Source organism: Drosophila ficusphila, unplaced genomic scaffold (assembly GCF_018152265.1).
Source record: "Drosophila ficusphila isolate 14025-0441.05 unplaced genomic scaffold, ASM1815226v1 contig_198, whole genome shotgun sequence".
Taxonomy (NCBI): domain Eukaryota; kingdom Metazoa; phylum Arthropoda; class Insecta; order Diptera; family Drosophilidae; genus Drosophila; species Drosophila ficusphila.
Genome location: NW_025064092.1, coordinates 11,275,284 through 11,294,281, shown reverse-complemented (window position 1 = coordinate 11,294,281; position 18,998 = coordinate 11,275,284). Strand labels below are relative to the sequence as shown.

Sequence of the window (18,998 nt, the reverse complement as noted above, 5' to 3'; positions counted from 1 at the left end):
TTTACTGTCTAATTGATGTACTCACTGCGAAAAAAACTTGGTGCACTGCATCCAAATGTCCAACTCCAAGTTACAAGTAAGATGGTGTCACCAATTATTTTCTGCAACCAGCCAAATACACAACCAAAGACCTGAAATAAAATAAAATAAATATTAATTAAATAATTAATTAAAAACATTTACAAAAAGCCACGTCATCACTTAATTAAAAAAAAAACTGTAACCCACCTCTTGCGGTTTTGATGTACTGCATCCTGGAGTCCACTCCATGCAGGAAGGTAACGGGCACTTTCAAGTTCATGCCAAGTCAGGTCATGATGCAGTGCATCCTCCACTCCGACCAGGAGGATATACACAACTCCATGCCAAGTCAAGTGATGATGCACTGTATCCTGATCCACAGCAAGCAGGAAGGCATCTGGCATCCAAAAGGTCATGCCAAGTCAGGCCATGATGCACTGCATCCGGGAGTGGACTCCAGTAGGAGGAGTCGACCCATGACGCACTGCATCCGGGAGTGGATTCCAGTAGGAGGAGTCGACCCACGGCGCACTGCATCCGGGAGTGGACTCCAGTAGGAGGAGTCGACCCATGACGCACTGCATCCGGGAGTGGATTCCAGTAGGAGGAGTCGACCTATGATGCACTGCATCCGGGAGTGCACTCCAGTAGGAGGAGTCGTCCGGATACTCTGGAACCACTTTACCAACACACACGCACACACACACACTTCCAGAGACCGGAGGTTTCTTAGAGAAACTGCCGGTCATCCCGGAGAACTTGAGAAATTGACCAAAATCAAGGGGTATCCCACTACGAATCAGCCAGAACCAGTTGGAAATTATAGAAGCAAGAAAACGTTAAAAATTTGAAATTATTTTTTTCGATGACGTGGCCCTATTAATTTAATTAACATTAAGTTAACATTAAATTTACATTATATTAAATTAACATTATGTTAACATTATATGGATTTTTTAACATTTCACATTTAAAATACTTATTTTTTGCCTTTTGCACCTTAATTGATGCTAATTTTTTTAAAAAAGTTAAAATGATATCCTGACATCCATTTGATCTGCTTATTTGAACATTGGCATTCCCTTTAATCTACTTTTTCAAATTTAAAATCTACTTTTATTTTAAAAAAATATTAAAAAAATAATCTGTTTCACCGCTCTTTTCCCAAAACATAGAAAAATTTAAATAAATTAATCTAATTATTACTTTGGGGCTCATTTCTTATACCCTTGCAGAGGGCACTATAATTTCAGTCAGAAGTTTGCAACGCAGTGATGGGGCACCTGAGACCCCATAAATAAATCATTGATCAGCATTACGACCAGAATCGAAATACGTCTTTACGTCTGTCCGTCTGTCTGTTTCTTAACATCTGTCTCATACAAATCGGACAACTATATCATATAAGATCAATGTTGAGGAAGAGTAGCGAAGAAGAAGTGGTCGAAGATAAAGATATAAGTAGAAAGACCTAGGCATAAATACCCTAAAAGAAAACAAGGTCTGCCAAAAACTATCTTTAGTTTTTTCGAACACCTTTAGAGTCATTCAAAACTCTAATGTTGGGCAACCAATTGGGCAAAGACAACTCAATGCACCCTTACGTTTCGGGCTTTCCAGCTGATCCATATTTCTTGGCTCGAACCCGACCGAGTTTACCTGAGAGCTGCTTTGATTGCCAGCCGAATTCCTGCTCTGCAGTTGAAGTCTCAATCGCGGCATCGTCGCACCTGAGCCCCTAAAAACGAAGACCGAAAACCAGTTTGAGGCCTTGCCACATTCCATCGATCTGTCCACTGTGCCCCGCGCTCGCTCCGAAGTTCCACTGTGCAGCTGCGGCAGCAAACAATTAACTCTGCCAACAACCGCGCACTGCGCCACCAGCAACAATGAGCCCCAGCCACACTACACACTACACACTAACCACGCTGGCCAACACTAACAACACTAACAACCATAATAATAAAAGCGGCGGACAAGTGCCGACGTCAGCGTCGCTGCCGCTGCCACTGCCACTGCCGCTGCCTCTGCCGGCGTCCGACGTCGACGGCAGCTGCGCCGGCGCACGTAAACAAATTCTCAGCACTGCATATTTGTGGTACCCTTCGCTGGGCGGAGGACGGCTTGGGTTCCTCATCGGGTTTGTGGCACAAGCTGATTAGCAGGTATTTAAACTAGACTACTAAAATACTCGGTGTTACTAACAACATTTCGATTCATCGATAAGATTTATTTATTTTATTTTATTTTATCTTGTGCACTTGAGGCACTTTTAAATTAAAGAGTGTTCGACTAGTCGCCCTGCGGCAGTGGCTCTCTTATTTTTGTTTCAGGTAATTTCTGCGGCTGCTGCTTTTTGTGAGTTTCTTGAAAGCAAAAATTAAAAAACACAACAACGGCTCGAGAAAGAGATGGAGCCTAGACGCCAGAAAGAGAGGGAGCAAGGCAGCGGAGAAGGAGAAGAAGAAGAGGTAAAAACATTCCCCTGCGAAGCACGCCAACCCAAAGCGACTGACTATGTTGCTGCGGTTTTCAGTTGCCAGCGCGATTTTGAATGGGTTGTACGCGCGGCGAGTACTCGAAAGTATCTCGCATCCGATAGGTTTCATATTTCGAGCATCTATCCGTGAGATGCAGCGCCAATAAGAGCCGAAAACTGAGGAACAGGCGGCGTGCGTGCGCGCAAATGGAAAAGTATCCCATTTTGGATCTCTGGAAGTGCGAAACGGTTTTCCGAATTTTCTGTTTTTTGTTTGGTTTTCCCATGTGTGGTGCTGTGTGTGCAAAAGAAAATTGTGTGCAATAAGCGGCGAATGCAGGTCAGCCAGCAGCCAACAGCCAGCAGCAGCAGCAGCAGCAGCGACGAAATCCACACCAGCAGCAGGTAAGCGCCGCTTCAAATTTTTCCAAGCAACTAAGCGACGAAAAAACGAAATACCAGGTTCAAGTGTAACCAGTTTCCAGATTCCGAGAGCCAGAAAAAAATCGAAAAAAACCGAAAAATGCTTCGGGCAGAGCGCGCCCAATATTTCAAGTTGCCAGCTATTGAAATGCAAATCCCGACTTGTTCTTTGCTTCGCAGAATACTCGAATTCCCTGTCGAACTTGGGGGGTTGCTCCATTAATTGATCTGGCTCGACCCAGCTGTAAGCCCAGCGAAAAATATACTAAGTTGATTGCTAAGTAATATAAAATATACATAACATATGTGTCATAAATATGAAGGGATTGATAACAAGGCGAATTGAATTCACGCAATTTGGCAGAACCAGTTTGGCTATGCTACTCTATGTACTACTCTATGAAAGTGGCATTCCTCAATTCGAATTCAAATAGTTAGAAAGCTTCTTGCGCAGGAAATAACCTTACACAGCAGTCATCTGCCTTCCATGGCAAACCCAGAGTGATTCAGGGCCTTCCTCTTCTGTAAGGCATTCGGTGGCCGGTTCTGCCAGCTTTTGCGGTGCCGAGTTTATCGTTATTATGATGATTGCTTTTCTGGTTTCTCATAATTTATTTCGCTTCTGCTGGCGAGGCTTTTAGCATTTTTCGACAGCATCTCCGGCTTAAATGTCAAGCTCGTGTGCTGGCTTAGCTCCCCGCTCCGAAGAATGGAATTGTTTGTGGCAGGCTTTGTTTCTTGGAGGTTAGGACTGAGTAGGCTTCCCAGCTCACAGAAAATGTCACGAGTAGTCCAAAACTTTTCGTTGGCATCACACTCGAATCGAGGCTAAATTTTTAGTGAGTGCTTTCTTAACGCAACTCTGGTTTGCTCCTTCCTTGCAGCAACAGCAACAGCAACAACAGCAGCAACAGCAACAGCAGCAGCAGCAGCAGCAACAGCAGCAACAACAGCAACAACAGCAACAACAGCAACAGCAACTGCGATTGCGGCAATCTACATGCGGTCGTCTAACTGTAAAGCTCTTGGCAACGGTCAGCGGCAAACCCAGCGGAACGCACAGCAGCAGCATCATTAGCCACTCGGCACTCGGTTGCATCAGCCCCGAGATACCAGAGTCATAGAGCCATAGTTACCTGGATACCTGGATATCTGGAGTCGGAGCAGCAAACCAATGCTGCAGAACCATGGCGGCAACCACTAGCAGTGCCTTGCGATCGGAGCCGATGCGCGGCATCTCCATAATCATTGAGTCGCCAGGATTGGCAACAGCAATAGCCACGGCAGCAGCAGAAGCAGAAGCAACTGCAATTGCAGCAGCAGCAGCAGCAGCAGCAACAGCAGCAACAGCAACTCAAGAAGCAGCCTCTGCCGAGAGCGAGAGCAACACTGAAATGTCGCCCAAGTCCCAGGCTGGCATGTTGCTGGCATTTGGCGACTCGGCAGCAACAACCAAAGATCATTTGGAAACTAGTTACGACACAACAACAGTGACTGCAGCAACAACAACAACAGTGACTGCAGCTGCAACTGCAACAGCAACAGCAACAGCAGCGAACACCAAAATATATCCACAACTGCTGCTGCGCATCGGCGGAGAAATTGGCGACGCTGCAGCCACATCTCCGACCATAATCAGCTGCAGTGGCGAAACTGCGTCCAGGCAGCCAGCATCTGCGACAGAAGCAGCAGCAACAGCAGCAGCAGCAGCAGCAGCAACAGCAACAGTGGCAACATCGCCGCACAACAACACGGTGAAGATCCAGATCGAAGGCCAGGGTCAACCGCGCTCCCTCGGAAAGCAGGTCAGCGTGGTGAAGCTCAACGAGGGCGTCGAGGAGATGCAGCAGCAGCAGCAGCACCACCACCACCACCTCTGCTTCCTGGTGGACACCAGTGGCCAGTACTCGCCCTGCGAGACCCTGGACAGCGGCACGGGCAGCGACCTGGAGGGCCACCTCAGCCAGATCAGCCAAATCAGCCAGATCAAACAGATCAGCCAGCAGGCAGTGAGGCCACCTCTGCTGGAGCTGCACCTGCAGAGCACGCGGCTGAAGGTCGGTGGCCAGGAGGAGCAGGCGGGTCAGCAGGAGCAGGAGGTGCAGCGGGCCTACAGCCTCACCGACGGCAGCGAGGAGGGCGACGAGAGCGGCCACTCCTCGCTCAGCTGCGACTCCCTGCACTCCGGCGGGCTGCTGCCCACCTCCCTGCTGCGGGACATCCGGCTGAGGGAGCGGGCGGGGGAGCGGGAGCGAGAGGGACGCCCACTAGTCACCAAGATCGACGGCAGACCGCTGCAGTTCGAGGCGGACGGGTACTACACCTTCCACGTGAACGAGCACGCGAGCTGCCGCAGCTCCGGCGCCAGCTCGACCTCCTCCTCCTCCTCCTCGGCGGAGTGCGATGCGCAGGAGCAGGCGCAGGCGCAGGCCTTCCCGGAGGAGCCGCAGGACGAGGGCTTCGCCGGGTTCCGGGACGTGCGGACGACGAGCCAGCCCTGCGCCAGCGCCACCATCAGGTCCGCCAAGGGAACCGTGCGGGGCGTCCGGAACCGGGTGCGCAGTGGAGTGGCCACCTTCATGCAGCTGCAGCAGCCCAACCTCAGGGTGAGTCCGTTTCCAAGGTCATAAGGTGACCACATCCTGTATATTAAACCCAAGTCCAGGTTGGTTATCTGTTAAAGCCAAGCCAAGCAAACAAAAGCCAGCAATCAGTTTATGTACTCACTTACTCGCTTCATAGATATTTTTTTAACCAGTGAAAAATATTCAAAGCGATCATTAACTCATCACTTTGAAATCGATCCAATATATAACTATAGGAATCGCTTAATCTGAAGAACTTGAATTGAAAGCATTAGTTAGATTTGGCATCCTTGGTAACTCACTTTACTCAAATACGTTTTCCTCGGCGTGTTTAACTGAGTCACGGATATTTCCAAGACATCGTGCGGCTACTTTGAATATGCTCGGATTATTCCGATCGCCAAATGATTCACACAAACACCCATTTAATCGCATGTGGGTGTTATCCATTGAGAAAGTTTTCGGCTCTGCTGCGAAATTCGTTTTCATTTTGAGTTGTTTTTGTTGATTTTTTGGAATTTTGTGTGAAACCTTTGTCTTCGGGTCGCTGACTTTTGGACGCCCACTCATCCAGCAGCGGAGATGCTCGTGCGGATGCAGGCGAAGCCAAAGATACAGATGCAGCCAGACGGCCTTATGCAATGCCGATACTCAAACACTCACTCACACACTCATACACTCATACTCACACCCGTGAATACTCGCTCGTGTTTAGTTGCATGGGAGGAGGGCCGTCTGCTGGCCTGTGAAAGCGAATTACTCTTCTGTGATTCACCGCTTTGGCCGCTTTGGCCGGGCCTACATTTTATTTCATTATACATAAATGTCCCGAAGAAATTTCTTCTCTCGAAAGACAATTAACACCTGGCGTCCGCTGTCTATTTGCGCAGCTCGTTGCCGTCTTTATTCGCCGCCAAGTGGCTTAATGTGTCACATACGCCCTTCGTCTCTATATGGCTCCGCGCCCAAATCCAAATCCAAATCCAAATTCAAATCTAAATCCGAGTCCGAAAAGGCGAAAGAAAGCTGGCGGAAGTACGAAGCCAGATAGTCGGCCAGATAAGTTAGATAAATGCGGCTTAAATGGTCCGCCACCTGACTAATTGCAAGTGTCTCTTTGTCTTCTTGTATCTTTGTATCTTTGTATCTATGTCTCCCCCCTAGCTCTTCCTCTTCCTCTTCTTCTGCTTGTGCTTCTGCTTTTGGCTTTGGGTTTCTCTTTTGGGAAAGTTCTCCGCGGGGAGGGGGGCTCGCCACTCGCCACCAACTTATTGACCCATTTCCCGAGGGGAACGAGGGGAACGAGGGGAATGAGGGGAACGAGGGGAACGAGGGGAACGAGTGGAACGAGTGGAACGAGGGGAACGAAAGGAACTAGGGGAACGAGGGGAGCGAGGGGAATGAGGGGAACGTGGGGAATGAGGGGTACGAGGGGAAGGAGGGGGGCGAGGGGAGCGCGTCGAATCGCGCATTTATTGGGCCCAATTGGCCTCGCCCGCCCCTCCGGAAGACCCTCCTCCCCCGATTTCTGCCAACTCACCTGGTTGATCCGAGCCATTGAGTGTCGGTTGTGCACAGCGCGTTTTCCTCATGCGATTTTGCGCAATCGACTTATCGAACTTACCTCGAAAATTAGGCAATATCAGCAACTATTATCTGGTAATGGTGACCAGTCAGGTGTATGGGATGATGGCTCAAGCCCTTTAATCTACCTGAGCTGACGAACTTCTCATCGCTCTGCAGCTTTCAAAAACCTTCACGAATCCATCTGAGCTCGACAAGTGGGGCTGTCACCCCTGAATTCATTATCATTTAGTCAGTCATCCATTCAATCGAAAGTTTTACGGCCCCATCAAATAAAATGTAAACTTCTTGGACGCCTCGCGCTGTGATTTTTCTTTGTCAAGTTAGCAAATCCAACCTTGAAACCAAAATCAATATATAATTATTGCCAAAAAAAAAACAGAAAAAGTAAAAACAAAAACCAACACGAAAAACGAAAGATACCAAATTATTTGGCTAAAAACAGCTTGCATAATTTTTCAAGAAACACACAAATTATCATAATAAAGAGCGGCTAATGCGTTAATTATGCAACAACAACAACAACAGCAAAAGCAAAAACAACAACAATAGGATATGCCAGGCAGACAGATCAAATTATATTTTATAAGACGCAGTCGATTCCTTTTGGCTTTTTGAGAGACGAGTTGTTTTTTTCGCTTTAGTGGTGTCATTAAAATATCATTTAGCTAATTTGAGTCGAACCACCACAGGCTGGTATATTCGCATTTGCGATTAACATTAAGCTGGAGCACTAATCGGTATGGCCAGAAAACGAAAGTCCACTTGTGGGTAATGGCCAGGTGATAAGCCCACTTGCCCACGAAAGTTCCACTCGAAGCGATTGAAACTCAGCGATTTCCCATCGGGTTGCAACCAAATCCGAGTGCTTGGGTCGCCCTTCAAATCCACTTTGGATTGCCGACCGTCCTTACCCCTCGTTCTCCAGCAGATCCATTGGGCAAACAAACTTGACGCAGGTCCAGAAATGAAAAAACAACTCCAGGTCACAAATGGCACCATAAAACATCTGGGAAACAACACAAAACTCAGACAATAAATCTAAAGGTTGCCCAGCCACTGCAATGTTTTTGATGGTTCACATTAATGTAATAGCAATAGCAAGTAGTAACATTGGACAAACACATTGCAAGGGTACAGCAAACAGCAAAGGGTGTTATAATCTCAGTCAGAACCCTTGAGTCGAGAAAAAATGCATAAAAATCAAAAAAATCAGAAAATATAGCTGCCATAGGAAACTACGTAAAATTACTCAAAAAACCCAGTTTGTTTTGCAATATCTGAGGAAGTACTTTTCCACATGGAATACATTGATGAATTCGTAATAAAATTCTGATTCCGATGGTATAAACACCCAAAAAAGTAGAAATTTGGTAATTTTTCGCAAAAAATGGTGATATTACCCCTTACCAAAAATCTGTAAGTCACTTTTTGGCCTCAACCTACAACCAAAAATCACTGGAAATATAGTGTTTTTAGCAAAAGTGTCATCTAATCTATGGATTGTTCGATCTATGCGGATATGGTTGTCCGATTTTTTCTTCTGATTGAAATTATAATGCTAAAGTGACTTGATGACTGCAAGAGTGTATATAGTGGGCTTTGGCTCACCGAACCTACATAGCTCCCTTTCTTGTTCAACTTAAATTCGAGTTGCGTTCGAACGAAAGTGAAAATGCCATCGAAAATGTACGTGACTGCGATGCAGATTTGCTGCTTTTTTGAGCGGTCTCCATCTCGAACGAGAGAGTCCCATTAAGAGATACATTTCTGGGCGAACAATTAGGCAACAGGGAGCGAGGGGCGTTAGCTGCATTTCAATTTCAATTTGCATTCAGGGCCAAAAGAAAGCCGCGAGAGCCGCCCGAAATGGGCTTATTAAAATATCCAATTATTGCCAAATTGAAGCTCGTCCGAGCCGTGGCAGAAAGCTGGCAAGGCAAGCACCGCCAAGGCCTGTAAACTAAGACAAAAAGCCAAGCCAAAGCAAACCGAACCGAACGAATCGAAGCCAAACGAACGAAACGAAAGTGAAATGCTGCCACTCCGCTCACGTTCGTCTGTGGGTTTACACAAAAAGAAAGAAAGGAGTGCAGGTGGGATGAGGGGTGGTGGGGGAGGGGTGACACACCTGGGTGTGAGAACCGAGTGCAGATCGCGGCCAAAAGGCTCCGCCGCCTTCCATGCCAGAAGCCAAAAGTGCACACGGTGGGCCAAGCCAAATGAAAACATCAGCAACACGAAGCAAGGTGTCGGCCAAGTGGCAACCAAGTGGGTGGTAAGGTGTTGCTCCCCGATGGAGCCACTTAGCCTCCTCATTTACCTCCATGTATTGCACAACATGTGACCTGTGGTGGTGGTCCTGCCGAGAAGGGCGATCGCGATCGGACAGAAACTTACGCAACCTCGAGTGACGTACTAATTGGGCTCCGAGGAGACCCAGAAGTCCAGAGGGGCAGAGGTACGGAGGTCCACAACCCAAGAGTCCCAGATCCAAGCGATTGCAAGCCCTTTTTTGTCGAGCAGCTGACCTGCTTTCTCCTCGCAACTCGCAACTCGCAGCTCTTGAAAAAACAGCTCGAGATGCTGGTTCACGTGAGCTTCTTGGGGCGTTCTGCCAAATTCGTGGGCAGTCATCTGGCCTGCGGGTCGCAGCCTTGCTTACTGCCATCCCTCCTCCACACTGGGGCTCTTGCGGTGGGTCTTCATCATATCCGATGCCCAGTTGAGGAGCGAAGAGTGATTCGGCCCTCACTCCCCGAACTCATTTCGCTGGTTTTCTTGTCCCCGTGTTCATGACTTTGAACTCTCGTCGGCAAATGGCAAATGGCAAATGGCAAACGGCAACTACTTTGCTCTGTGATTTTCATTGCCCAATCAACGATCTACGAGCTACAGCAAAAAGTACGACAGATCCCGCTCTATTAGTTTATTAATTTGTGAGTTCGATACACATAAATCTTTGGAAACCTGGCATCGAACCGAGAAAACTCGTTGCCGCGGAGATTCGATCATTCGAGGCTTGAGCTTGTTAGCCAGGCTAACAGACTAACGGAGAAGCCTCCTCCCTGCTCCCCAATCTTCCTCAGCTTCCCCAGTTCTCGATTCGTGTTTCCCATTTCGCATTGTCCGAAGATTTCTCCTCACTCATCCACTCACCGCTCGCCCAAATTGGGATCGGAGTACTTGTGCTCGCTGCTCGTCCCGGCGGACAATGGATAATGGATAATGGGTAATGGGTAATGGGTAATGGATAATGGGTAATGGATAATGGGCGCCACTGAAAGAACCCGAACCCATGTGGTCCAAGGGGGATCCGCTAATGGGTTCGGCAAGCGAGCTGGCTCCGATTCGCCTAACAAGTGTTTCGCGCGGCAATTAGCGAGCGATTTGTAACCGCAGCGATTCTCCGCGAGCCAAGTGCTTCGGCCAAGGCCAAGACTATACTTCCCGGTCCGCGGGGAGCTGCTGCACAACATAAGAAAAGCAAAAATCAATAAACTGAAACAGAAGCGAGGCTTTGAGCTGGCTTGTTGGCCCAAACAGAACGCCAGACTGCCAGACTGCCTGACTGATGGGTTCACTCACTCGAGATTCCCTGAGTATAAAAATCCTTTGGGCTTGCATTGTCCATTCTCCATTGCAGAGCCACATGGAGAAGGACCAGGGCAAGGTGGTGCTGTACACCACCAGCATGGGCATCATCAGGGACACGTACGCCAAGTGCGCCAGCGCCAAGCAGATCCTGCGCACCCTGCTGGTCAAGTTCGAGGAGCGGGACGTCTTCATGAGCGTCGAGTTCCAGCAGGAGATGCGCGAGCGGATGCCCGACAAGAGCGTCCGCGTGCCGCAGCTCTTCGTCGAGGGCCAGCACATCGGGGTGAGTACAGCTACTGGTTCCCCCTGCCGGGGGCCAAGACCCACCAGAAGAACTTACCAGCTGAACTAATGGCCTCCTTGATCCTCCGCAGGACGCCGACGCTGTGGAGCGACTGAACGAGAGTGGCGAGCTGCGCCAGATGCTGAAACCGTACAAAGTGAGTTCCCAAAGGGGGTTCCCTCCTGGTGGCATGACCAGTAGTAGTTCAGTGAAGGAATATACTCCTCTTCTTTTCCCTTTCCAGTCGATCGCCACGGCGTTCACCTGCCAGACGTGCGGCGGTTACCGCATGCTGCCGTGCCCCTCGTGCAGCGGGTCCAAGAAGTCGGTGCACCGCAACCACTTCACGGCGGAGTTCGTGGCCCTCAAGTGCATGAACTGCGACGAGGTGGGCCTGGTCAAGTGCCCCAACTGCTGAGGAGGCCCTGCTTCCTGCTTTGCTGTGCGCAAATCTTGGAGTCGCTTTTTGTAAACAGTTGTGATATTTGGGGCAGATGCGGCCGAGACGGACGAGGACGAGGACAAGGGTCGGGATGGAGGATGGAGGATGGCGGATGGGGAGGCGGATGAGCTGCTGGAGCCCAAGTGACACCACACACACGGGACAGGAGACGGGAGACAGCATGTGCATATGTGAATCGAGGAGATATCGAATAAAGCGTAAACCTAGTTTTCTGATTTCAATCTTGTTTGGAACTCCCTTGGAGCCCCTGAGCTCCGATCAGAGTCCACTGAGTTTAAGGTCATGTTCAGATTTCAGTGTCGTTGGCACCCCGTTTCGTCCGTACTAACTTCCAGTTCACCCCAACTCGCTCCCTTACCTTCCTCCCTCCAAATGCAGCGGGACTCCATGGAAACAAATGCAGATCCTGCAGCGAATGCGAATGCGAATGCGGAGGAGCGCTTCTGCTGGATCTGCCTCGCCTCGGAGGAAGAGAACCGCAGGGCCAGCTGGGTGCGGCCGTGCCGCTGCAGCGGCACCACCAAGTGGGTGCACCAGAGCTGCCTGCACCGCTGGATCGACCAGAAGCAGCAGGGCAACCCCCCGCCGCCCGGTGGCCTGCCAGCAGTGCCGCACGGAGTACCTGCTCGTCTACCCGCCGATGAGCCCGCCGGCCGCGGCCCTCGAGTGGCTGGAGCTGGCCGCGCGGCGGAGCTGCCCCTTCCTGGCGGCGGGCGTGCTCGGCTGCTGCCTCTACTGGACGGCGGTCACCTACGGAGCCGTCACCGTGGTGCGGCTGGTGGGCCAGCGGCGCGCCCTCGAGCTCATGGAGAGCGACCTGCTGCTGCTGGTGGGCCTGCCGCTCATCCCGGTGGGCCTGGTCCTCGCGGGCCTCCTCCGCTGGGAGGACGCCGTCCTGCGGCTCCTGCGCGGCGGGCACGAGCTGCTCCGCAAGCTGCCCTTCCTCCGCCGGGCGGAGGAGCCTCCGAGCGGGCACGGCTCGAGCAGCTCCTCGGACAGCCTGCCGCCCATCCAGAACCTGGCCGCCTCCAGCGGGCCGCTGCACATCGAGCGGGTCCTCTGCGGAGCGGTGCTCCTGCCGCCGGCGGCCACCGCGGTGGGCGACCTGCTCTTCGGCTCCCTGGAGGACCCGCTGCGGCGCGCCCTGCTCGGCGCCGTCTGCTTCGTGGGGACGAAGGGCCTGCTCAAGGTCTACCTGCGGCAGAAGCTGTTCCTGCGCCGCAGGAGGCGCCGCATCGCCGACTTCACCGAGGAGAACGTGCGGCTGCACATGGGCGGTCGGGTGCGGGAGGCACCGCCGTTCCCGGGAGAACCCAATCCGCCTAGGGAATGATCTGCATGACTAGTGGCACCCCGTCGAAATCCCCCTGTGGTCAATAAAATTCAAGTGCAAGTATCGCAAGCATAACGAATTTACGTGGCACTTCAGATAGGAAGATGGGAAATCAGGGGGACAGGAGGATTGGGGGATCGGGGGATTGGGGGATTGGAGGACGGGAGCTAGTCGGGCGGGGACAGCTGCTTGGAGGAGAGGAGGCGCGTGTAGATGGGCGGCCGGGGGCAGGTCCGCTCCGCCTCCGGGAAGTACTCGACGTCGACGCAGCAGCGGTAGGTGGCCCAGTGCTTGTTGGGCACGAAGCAGAGGTCGTCCATGAAGCGCTGCGCCTGCGAGTGGAGCCGGTGCAGGAAGAGCCGGAAGGTGCCGAAGGTGAGCTCGCGGTGGCGCGGGCACTTGGCGTCGTGGTGGTGCGGCACCCCGCGGCAGAAGGTCCAGTAGCGCTCCGTCGCCCGCTGCCCCCGGTACTCGGCCAGCATCTTCTGGACGAGGCCGCCCTTCTGCTCCTCCCTCTGCCGGTTGGCCACGACGGCCGCGGTCTGCTTGGTGGCCTGCCAGAGCCAGCGAGCCACCTGGGATGTTGGTGGGTGGGTGGGTGGTTGGTTAGTGGGTTACCAGGGGGATGGATGGGAGGGAAACTTACTTGGGGCATCTGGGCGATCTCGCGGAGCAGCGCGTTCTCGGGGAAGTTGGCCAGGGAGCGGCGCAGCCAGGGCGAGAGGAAACAGAAGCGCACCTGCGACAGTAAGTGGAGCGCGTGCCGACGGCGCTCCGGCCAGGCGAAGTCGAGCCAGTGGAGGCAGGCGAAGAGGACCTCGTCCTCGCTGTTCACGCAGAGCATGTCCTGCCGGAGCAGGCAGGCCACCTCGCTGGCCTCGAACTCGAGGAACTCGAGCGAGGCGACCAGCGGCAGGAAGCACTTGCGCACCCGCGAGAGCATCGCGGCCATGATCTCCGGGCAGCGGTGCTCCCGGGCCTGCAGGTAGGTGTGGACGGCGTTCAGCTCCCAGACGCCGCGGTCCCCGCTGGCCGAGAAGGTGCTCCAGTACTGCTCCTCCAGCCGCTGCACCCCCAGGAACCGGGCCGCCTTGTAGAAGGGTATCATGTCGGGGCCCACCGGGAAGCCGGCCTCGTCCTGCAGCATCCACTCGTAGATCTGGGTGAGCAGCCGCATCGGCACCTGCTGCACCGGCAGCTGCAGGAAGGGCCCCCTGCAGGCGCGGAAGTTGCGGGCGAAGTAGGTGAAGAGGTAGCGGTCCACGTGGAAGAACTTCGACTCCACCTGGATCTCCAGGTCGTCGAGCAGGCAGTTGCGGATCGCCGTGTGGATGATCTCGTAGTTGCCTGGTAGTGATATAGATATGGATAGTGATGCAGATGGTGATACAGGTGGTAATACAGATATTGATATAGATACTGATATAGTTAGTGATAGAGAGGGTGATACAAATAGTAATTCAGATACAGATAGTAGGTAGTAGATACAGATAGTGATACAAATAGTGATACACATAGGGATACAGATGGGTGATACATAAATTCATTAAGATAGTGATGCAGATGGTGACAATCATAGTGATACAGATAGGGATCCAGATATTGATAAAGATATTGATATACTTACTGATGGAGATAGTGATACAGATAGTGATTTAGATACAGATAGTAGGTAGTAGATTCAGATATAGATAGTGATGCAGATAGAAATACAGATGGTGACACAGATAGTGACACAGATGGTGACACAGATGGTGACACAGATAGTGATACAGATGGTGATACAGATATTGATATAGTTAGTGATACAGATAGTGATGCAGATACTCACGCAGCTTGCGGTCGGCACTTCGCAGGGTCGCCTCGGCGAAGGAGGTGTCCTGGCAGGAGAGCCGCGTCCCCCAGACGAGCTCGAAGTCGTGCGCGGTGACCACCGCGTCGGTGAGCATGGGGTCCAGGGCGGGGGCGGCCACCTGGGGGATCTGCGGCTTCTCCTCCACGATCTCGATGAGGGCGGCCGGCAGCTGGTCGCTCCGGGAGCTCTTCACCTTCCGCGGGGGCAGCAGCTCCTCGATGCTGAAGGTGGTGGCCATGCTGCGCAGGCGGCGCTGCCGCGAGATGGTCAGCACGTCGGCGAACTCGGGGTCCATCTCGCTGGGAACCAGGACCGGCGGCGGGGGACACGACGACTGGCTGCCCCCGGCAGTCGGCAGCTGCAGCTTGGAGCCGTTGGAGAGCGGCGAGGAGAGCTGCGGGTCGGCCACCTCCACCAGGGGAGCGGCCACCGCAGGCGGCACGATCTGCTCGTTGATGTAGGCCTTCCAGAACCAGTTGGGCGTCAGCAGCTGGCCCTCCGCCTGGAGCGGACTGGGCTTCTCCTTGAGCTCCTTGACCTTCGCCGCGTCACCGTGCTTGCTCCGTCCGCCGGAGGCCTTCTTCTTCGGCTTGAGCAGGATCATCCTGAGTGGGAGTGCGAGTGCGAGTGCTAGTTGGCTGACCACTGTTGATGTGAACGGAGGGCGAGAGCGGAAGTTGCGAAGTTTGAGGGGTTATCCACAGCCAACTTCGTCGCCATTCGAATCTCTGCCAGGCCATGCCATGCCACGTTCTCTTGGGCTCTCAAGTTCCCGGGTGGATCCCTGCGTCCGGGGGTGCGCACTGCGCAGCTGGCAGTGGAAGGACAGAGTCGCCTCCTTGCCGCCATTCGTGGATGGTCCTGCAAGGGAAGCAGAACTCGTTCCCCGGGCGGACAGGCAGCGACTTGGCTGGCCAGTAGGCGTTGACTTTAACTTTTGGGGCCCGGACTCGCCGGAGCTCCGAGTGGGGCATTATCACACAGCTCGTTCAACGTTTCGGTCGACACATTCTCGAGTCAAGCCAAGGCACAATTCCAAAACCAGAACAAATTCAAATCGTACACTACTCTTTTGTGTTCCCTTTCGATTAAATCCGGTCAAAAAGCGAGCTGCTTCGCGAACGAGCGTCGTCTGGTAGAGTCATCTTCCTTCTGCTCCTCCGCCTCCACCGCCTCCGCCTCCACCTCGTCAAGAGTAAGTCGGTAGTTCACCTTTCCGAATTCAGAAGCACACACTGACAGCCCAGAGCTACAGAGACCACAAACTAGGCCGAAAGCAGCGCCAGGATGTCGGACAACTCGGTCGTGAGCAGCGTGCTCAACGTGGCGCTCTGCGGGGCCACCGGCTTCGGCTTCTACAAGATCGGGCCCAGCGAGCACCCGTACGCCTTCGCCGCCTGCGTGTTCGGCTTCTGCCACGGACTGTGTGGCCTGGTGAGCGGACTGACCGGCGATGACAACGCCAAGAAGGCCACCGAGACGACCACGGCGATCATGGAGATCGTCCCGCTGGCGCTGGTCAACGTGGACCTCTACCTGGGCGCGGAGAGCAACAACATCGCTTTGGGCCACGGACTGTTCATCGTGCCGCTGGCCGTCAGCATGATCATCAGCCTGGTGAAGGGCGAGAGCAGCGAGGAGGGCGAGGGCAGCCCCCTCGAGACCCTCAAGACCCTGACCGTCCTGGGCAACATCACCTCGCTGCTCTACCTCTCGATCAACGAGAGCAGCTGGCCCCTGGCCGGCATGGCCTTCCTCGCCTTCACGGCCAAGTTCGGGGCCCAGTTCTCCGAGGAGCAGATCAGCGAGGGCAGCGGCGAGCCGGTGACCTACCTCAGTTGGTCGGGCTTCTACTGCCTCACCGCCCTGACCGCCTCGGGCGAGAAGTGACCTCCTCCTCCTCCTCCCCATTCCCCTTTCCCCTTCCCAACTTCCCCCATTCCCTAGTTCCGATTTCCCTTTTCCCGCCGCCACCTCCCGGACCCGGACCCGGACACCTCATTCGCCTTGGACGAGCAGCGTGATGAACAAATTATTGCGGGCTTCCTGCGGCGGCTTGTTACTTTTACAATATTCTGGCTTGCAACTTTGAAATAAATATTTGGAGTGGGAATTTATGGGATGTTTTACTTTTATACATACATACATTACATATTTAGACACCAGGCGAATTTACTCAGATTTGCCAGTTGCGACCTTCTATAAATTATGTTTGCATGGAAAACAACGAGTTCGAAGAGTTTTTTGTCCATGTGGACAAAAATTTGTTGAGATTTTTAAAGCCAAATACCAGGCGAACAGAATTGCCTAGAAGCTGGCTAAAAAATCTAACGATTCGTATCCGAGTTTCAAATCCACAATTATCAGTGATGCTCAGCCCGTGTGTAGTCAGGTCTCGAACCACTACTGTGGGCAGTGATCTTGAATAGCATTGGTTTTCCAGCTTTTTCATATTTCGGTGAATTTATTTTTTATGTTTCTAGTCCTAAAAAATAGTTGCAGCTTTTTAAAATTATGCAATTTATTTGTATATTTTTTTATCTAACAACATAACATGAGCCTCAAAATCCATTTGCGGCATTTAAAAACCAATTTTCTGCACTCCCCTACTTGTCCTTTCTATGATTCTTAATCAGTGACTTGGTGACGGCTGTTGTCCGATTCAGAATATCTTTGAGTTCGTCCAGCTCGCTTACAGTACCGGGATCTTCACTTTCTGGCGACGAGTCATGCAGCTTGGGTCTTGGAAGGGTTTCGGAAGGAGAATCAAACATCACATGAACTAAATCTGGTTTCGGACGAATAATATCTTGAAGATTTTCCAATGGCAAGGAGCCGGATTCCTGGACGGTTTCCGTTTTAATTTGAGCAGGGTGCAGGGTGGCATTTGCTTTCGTTAGTTTTACCGAATTGTTTTCGATTTCTCTCGCCGATATTGCGGGCTCCTCAATATCGTTCGAAGTATATTCCTCAACCTTTGGCTTGATCTCCGTAAAATAGTCATCCACGATGGACTCCTGGGAGCTCTGGGAATTTTTGTACTCGACTTGCGGTGCGGAACGGCGCTGCATCACCTTGCGCTCCAAATGATGGGTATTGCTTTCCAGCGCCTGGCGCTTTCTAAAAATGAATACAAGTTTATATATTTACGTACATGTATATAAAAGTATTCGTATAGACAATTAATCAAACCTATTGCGGGGAGTCAGCTTTGGGCCTGATTTATCCGAAACCTTGGAGCCAGTTGGCGGTTTCTGGTCTTTCTCATCCTTAATTACGGCGGAGGAGGGCAGAGTTGAACTGATCGAGGAGACTTCAGCAGCGAGAACGTCCTTAACATTCTGATAGGCGGTGGCATCCTCCAGCAAGTGGAGGTGCTGTTCCTGGAAAGCCTCTGCATCAAATGGCTTTGTCACCGCAGTCACTAGGAAGCATTGCATCTTTCAGCTGTTAGGTTTCCTAGTTGTATTATGATTGGAAGCCCACAACTTACCCCTTCGCAGCTTGCATCCTTCGGTGCGGTACTGCTTCAGCTCCCTGTCCTTGGCCTTTAGAAGCTCTACCAGGACGGACACTTGATCTCGTAGTCCTCCAGCAGTAGCCATCAGGTTCACGCAAATTTGCCGGTAAAACTGTCGAAATGCGAAGGGCATCTCATTGAGATTTAGACTTGATTGAAATTGACCAACTTCAAACCTGCGCACTGTCTAGGTGGCTCAGCTGCCAGTTCCACCGCAAAGGAACCGCAGTATTTGTCATGGGGTACTTCAAGACAAGGATCAACTGGGTTTCACCTTCGGAAAGGCGTTTTTCCAGTTCGGCGTGCGAAGGATCCGCTTTGAGCAGCGCTGGACGGACTGCATCCTCTGGAAACTTTACGCGAGAGTTGAGCATCTGAACAGCAAATGCTAGTTAGTTATTACTAGTAAAACTCAATAGAGAAGGCTCACCTTCAGACGTAGCTGAAATGTATTTCTTTCGACTGCCTCTGAGAAACTCGTGTTCTTGGCCAGGTTGTGGAGGTAAAAAGTGAGAACTTTGTCATCGCCTTCACGGCAAGCAAATAAATGCTGCTCTCCATTTAAGTCCACTGTTTTCAGCAACATTTTGAGACAGAAACATAAAAGTGTCCAGCACCAAACGTCAAACGGATATATTAGCCACTACTGTCAAATGACTATGTAGTTGTTGGCCAAGTTTCAAAATGAAACCAGGAAAACGAAAACGAAAACAAAAACAAAAACACAACAAACACCAAACATTGAGAAGTTCAAGTGTTACCTGGTGGTAAAATGGGTTTTCCCTCGTCGAATCGATCTCCTCCAAATAACAATGGCACTAAAAAATCCCCAACAAATTTTATTTGGGAGCCATG

At 51.7% G+C, this 18,998-nt stretch overlaps 5 protein-coding genes across 8 annotated transcripts; 3 read left to right on the top strand and 2 right to left on the bottom strand.

Moving 5' to 3' along the window:
- The first annotated feature begins 2,417 nt into the window (after positions 1–2,417).
- Positions 2,418–11,650, top strand: LOC108092934 (glutaredoxin domain-containing cysteine-rich protein CG12206). Its single transcript, XM_017192800.2, has 5 exons — positions 2,418–2,905; positions 3,808–5,529; positions 10,739–10,972; positions 11,064–11,129; positions 11,217–11,650. The coding sequence occupies exons 2-5, from the start codon at positions 4,111–4,113 to the stop codon at positions 11,388–11,390; spliced, it is 1,893 nt and encodes a 630-aa protein (XP_017048289.1). The 5' UTR covers positions 2,418–2,905; positions 3,808–4,110; the 3' UTR covers positions 11,391–11,650.
- A 67-nt stretch (positions 11,651–11,717) lies between these two features.
- Positions 11,718–12,847, top strand: LOC108092936 (E3 ubiquitin-protein ligase MARCHF5). The gene is given in 2 exon segments (XM_017192803.2): positions 11,718–12,014; positions 12,016–12,847. Coding segments are annotated over 2 exon segments (1,050 nt in total). The 3' UTR covers positions 12,769–12,847.
- LOC108092935 lies at positions 12,830–15,376 on the bottom strand. The gene is made up of 3 exons (XM_017192802.2): positions 14,600–15,376; positions 13,415–14,115; positions 12,830–13,343 (listed from the first exon to the last, which is right to left on the bottom strand). Exons 1-3 carry the CDS (start codon positions 15,225–15,227, stop codon positions 12,936–12,938), a joined length of 1,737 nt encoding a protein of 578 aa, XP_017048291.1. The 5' UTR covers positions 15,228–15,376; the 3' UTR covers positions 12,830–12,935.
- Positions 15,377–15,591: 215 nt separating this feature from the next.
- Positions 15,592–16,736, top strand: LOC108092937. The gene is made up of 2 exons (XM_017192804.2): positions 15,592–15,818; positions 15,879–16,736. The coding sequence occupies exon 2, from the start codon at positions 15,911–15,913 to the stop codon at positions 16,511–16,513; it is 603 nt and encodes a 200-aa protein (XP_017048293.1). The 5' UTR covers positions 15,592–15,818; positions 15,879–15,910; the 3' UTR covers positions 16,514–16,736.
- Positions 16,737–17,126: 390 nt separating this feature from the next.
- LOC108092901 lies at positions 17,127–18,919 on the bottom strand. Of its 4 annotated transcripts, none has more exons than XM_017192750.2 (5): positions 18,574–18,919; positions 18,320–18,496; positions 18,117–18,255; positions 17,816–18,047; positions 17,127–17,743 (listed from the first exon to the last, which is right to left on the bottom strand). In XM_017192750.2, the coding sequence occupies exons 1-5, from the start codon at positions 18,727–18,729 to the stop codon at positions 17,230–17,232; spliced, it is 1,218 nt and encodes a 405-aa protein (XP_017048239.1). In that variant the 5' UTR covers positions 18,730–18,919; the 3' UTR covers positions 17,127–17,229. The 4 variants fall into 4 exon arrangements, with proteins under 4 accessions (XP_017048239.1, XP_017048238.1, XP_017048241.1 ...); XM_017192749.2 differs by having other exon boundaries at positions 18,320–18,517; positions 18,574–18,917; XM_017192753.2 differs by lacking the exon at positions 17,127–17,743 and having other exon boundaries at positions 17,919–18,063; positions 18,320–18,517; positions 18,574–18,918.
- Positions 18,920–18,998: the final 79 nt, after the last annotated feature.